The sequence below is a fragment of the Priapulus caudatus genome, unplaced genomic scaffold (assembly GCF_000485595.1).
Source record: "Priapulus caudatus unplaced genomic scaffold, Priapulus_caudatus-5.0.1 Scaffold155, whole genome shotgun sequence".
Classification (NCBI taxonomy): domain Eukaryota; kingdom Metazoa; phylum Priapulida; class Priapulimorpha; order Priapulimorphida; family Priapulidae; genus Priapulus; species Priapulus caudatus.
This window is the reverse complement of record NW_014577216.1, coordinates 445,278-448,559: the sequence shown is the minus strand read 5'-3', so window position 1 is coordinate 448,559 and position 3,282 is coordinate 445,278. Positions and strand designations below refer to the sequence as shown.

At 46.6% G+C, this 3,282-nt stretch overlaps 1 protein-coding gene across 1 annotated transcript; it reads left to right on the top strand.

The window, feature by feature from the left end:
- Window positions 1-1,533: 1,533 nt before the first annotated feature.
- LOC106806337 (kalirin-like) lies at window positions 1,534-2,111 on the top strand (the record flags this gene model as incomplete). The annotated part of the gene is given in 2 exon segments (XM_014808244.1): window positions 1,534-1,644; window positions 1,999-2,111. Coding segments are annotated over 2 exon segments (224 nt in total), but the record flags the coding sequence as incomplete, so codon positions are not given.
- Window positions 2,112-3,282: the final 1,171 nt, after the last annotated feature.

Here is a 3,282-nt window from a genome sequence, read left to right as displayed (position 1 = left end):
CAGCAAATGTAAACGCTATGAAGACCGATATCGGAATTTCCATCAAGCAAACGAATTGGGGGGGGGGCGACTATCACCTATTCTTCTAATGTTTCCTGCTATATTAATTTATATGAACCCGTAGAAGAAGTATAGCGATGAAGCCAAGTGAAAGTGTTATCAAATGTTATTTATATTATGTTATTTGGAATCGTCACATCGTGATATTCAGTGGCTTCTTATTATCGATCGGGCCGCCATCTTACCTCTGAATTCTGAATATTTTAGCTTCTTCATCTTGCTCTTCAGCTTCGGTGCAGACCTGTGAATGCCAAGCGAAACGGGGTTGTTACACACAGATGCGATGCGCAAAGTGTTGAACTATAGTTTTTCTTCGCGCTAACGAGTTTTAAGGCTTGGCTTTTGAATGGCAGCCGCGTGACTTTGAGTCATCTCTAAACGTACCCAGCTGTGTGTGTGTGTGTGTGTGTGTGTGTGTGTGTGTGTGTGTGTGTGTGTGTGTGTGTGTGTGTGTAGTGGTGGCGTGNACGGCTTGCCAAAACAATGAAAGCACGCGGGAAATCTCACGTTGCTTGCTGTACGATAGCCTAAGTACTGCCCCTGACCTGTCCTTAAGATTCCTTCTTAATAGCAATGTCGTTGAGTTAGCGAGACAGGGAAACTTAGCGAGGATTTCGTGAAACACTATATATAAGGATATCCTAAAACCCCTCTTTAACCCATCACTAACTTAACAAGCGCTTTCGTGAAATGGCCCCCAGATTCATTTAGTTATTCAGAAAAAACTATAGTGCAAACAAACCTTCAACAAATAGGATTATCCAAATGAACTTAGCTTGAAAATCATAATTGTATCCCCCGCGACGAAGTCGGCGGGGATACTATGGTTTCATGTCTGTCCAGCCGCCGCCGCCGCTCGCCGCTGCCGCCGCATATACTTTCCCTTCCGCTCTATAACTCGACCCTTAATTGACCTAGCGCGACCAAACTTGGTATACTTACTACACATCTTGGGGAGAAGGTGTGTCGCGTACCAAAACTAGGTCACTGCGACGTTTATTTGACCTTGACCTTGACCTTGACCTTGACCTTGATCATATTTTTCTTCCGCTCTATAACTCGGCCCCTAATTGACCTAGCGCGAGCAAACTTGGTATACTTACACATCTTGGGGAGAAGGTGTGTCGCATACCAAAACCAGGTCACTGCGACCTTTATTTGACCTTGACCTTGAAATTGATCATATTTCCCTTCCATTCTATAACTCGGCCCCTGATTGACCTAGCGCCTGCTACCCAGCAACATTAAAAGGTTGAAGGTACGGCGTTGATGTTGGAATACAGAGATATTTCATTCATACTAGATTGCGGGGGATACATGTAGTTGGCGACAACTTCCAGTTCTAGTTGTATAAAGTGTTTACTATGAATTTGTTTTATACGTTTGTTTACATAAATTTATACTGTTCCTGAAATTCTGTACGAACATACATCTTTATATTACCATTAGTTTCTGCTTGTTTTTGCAGCTACCCTTGAGTGGCTTCTTGAACAGGAGAACAAAGTTTTAGAAAACTGGACGGTCAAGAAGAAAAAACTTGACCAATGCCAGCAATTTGTGCTATTTGAGCGCAGCGCTAAACAGGTAAGCTTTATCCGTTGCATTCTCACCTCTAGGCCAACTATTTTAAATTGTTAATTGTGCAATTTGAAATGTGTTGGCAGCAAATAATATGACGTGCCCGTTCCTGCAAGCATGGTAGATACAATTAGTCCGTCTGTTTGTAACAATGCCAGTATAGGATATGAGGCTCATGCACTACAATACGAGGTTGTCACAGTAGTAACATTCCACGCACCGAACAGCAGTTCACTGCTCCTGCTGAGATGTTACCTCAGATGACATTAAGAGCACAGGCAAAGCGACAGCTGGAGTCGCCGCTGGGATGTCCTTGCACGCCTAACAATCTCTTCCGTACTTATCTCGCGTGCACGCCAGGCGCTGGAGTGGATTCATGACACGGGCGAGTTCTACTTGTCCACCCACACAACTGTCGGCGAGAGCCGAGAGGAAAGCGAGGAGCTCTTCAAGGAGTACAACGACTTCAAAAATACTGCGAAGGTAGGTAGCGATGAGTACGCGTTGCTTCTAAAGCCCCGGTCACAACGGATTGTACGAAATTTTGTCGGGGTGGACCCATAAAATATTTGTCGTGGCCAGATCTTGCAACATGCCCGAAATGTATTTCGAGTGGTCACAAGGGCTACGACACATCAAAGATGGTTTGGCGATGGGGACGCGACAGAAAAAAAAGATATGTCGTGGTTATGTCGTGGTTATGTCGTGGGTGTGTCGCAAGTCAGTCGTGCGTCAGTCGTGAGTTGTCGGGCATTGTCGGGGGGCTGTTTTTCACGTGAACAGGTCGTGGTTCACTCGTGGGATGCACGTGCTACAGTCGTGCAACTGGCGCACAACAGTCGTGGGTCACTCGTGAGTCACTCGTGAGTCACTCGTGGGTTACTCGCGCGTCCGTCTTCCGACTATATAACGAGGCCCGGTCTGTTGCCTGCCATTTGCTGCAGAGATTTTCCAGTGGATACATCGAAGTTCTGCCCGAATTTTTGACATTTGTCACTTCATTTAATCAAAGTTAGTATCCAGGATGCCTCTCAAGAAGAAAACCAACAAGAGAAAGGTGGTAAGCCTAGCAGTTGGCCCTTGGTAATGCGAGGGGCGACACTCAGCAACAGCTCGTGAAACATGCCACACTCCATCCGCATGAACCCCACAAAGTCACCGGCAGATTCCCGCTCCAACTCTTGCATCAGAGTACTATACTGCCCAAACATCAGGCGCCGCTCGATCCACGGCCGAACCCACCAACGTCGGGGGTTTTGCCGGTTCCTGCGTTGCTCCCGGGCCCAGATCAACGCCAACAGCACTATATTATGCTCGTGCTGGAGTTCCTCCAGACGCCCCCTCAGCAGGGCCACGCGTAGTCGCTCAGGTGGAATAGCCATCCTCTTTCAGTGCCGACAGGCAGTTTTTAATTCCAAGCGTTCATTCGCCCGAGCTATATACCCCTCAAAAAACGAAAATATGTTGCAAGACTAACGCAAGACTAACGCACGACAGACTTGCAATGTTGTGCGAGCCTCTTACGAAATATAATATTCGTGAGACAATCTTGCAACTGTCTCACGACTGTCCTGCGACAGCCGTGAGACAGTTGTAGGACAGACGTGCGATAGTCGTAAGATTGTTTGACTAAAAAAAGTTCTT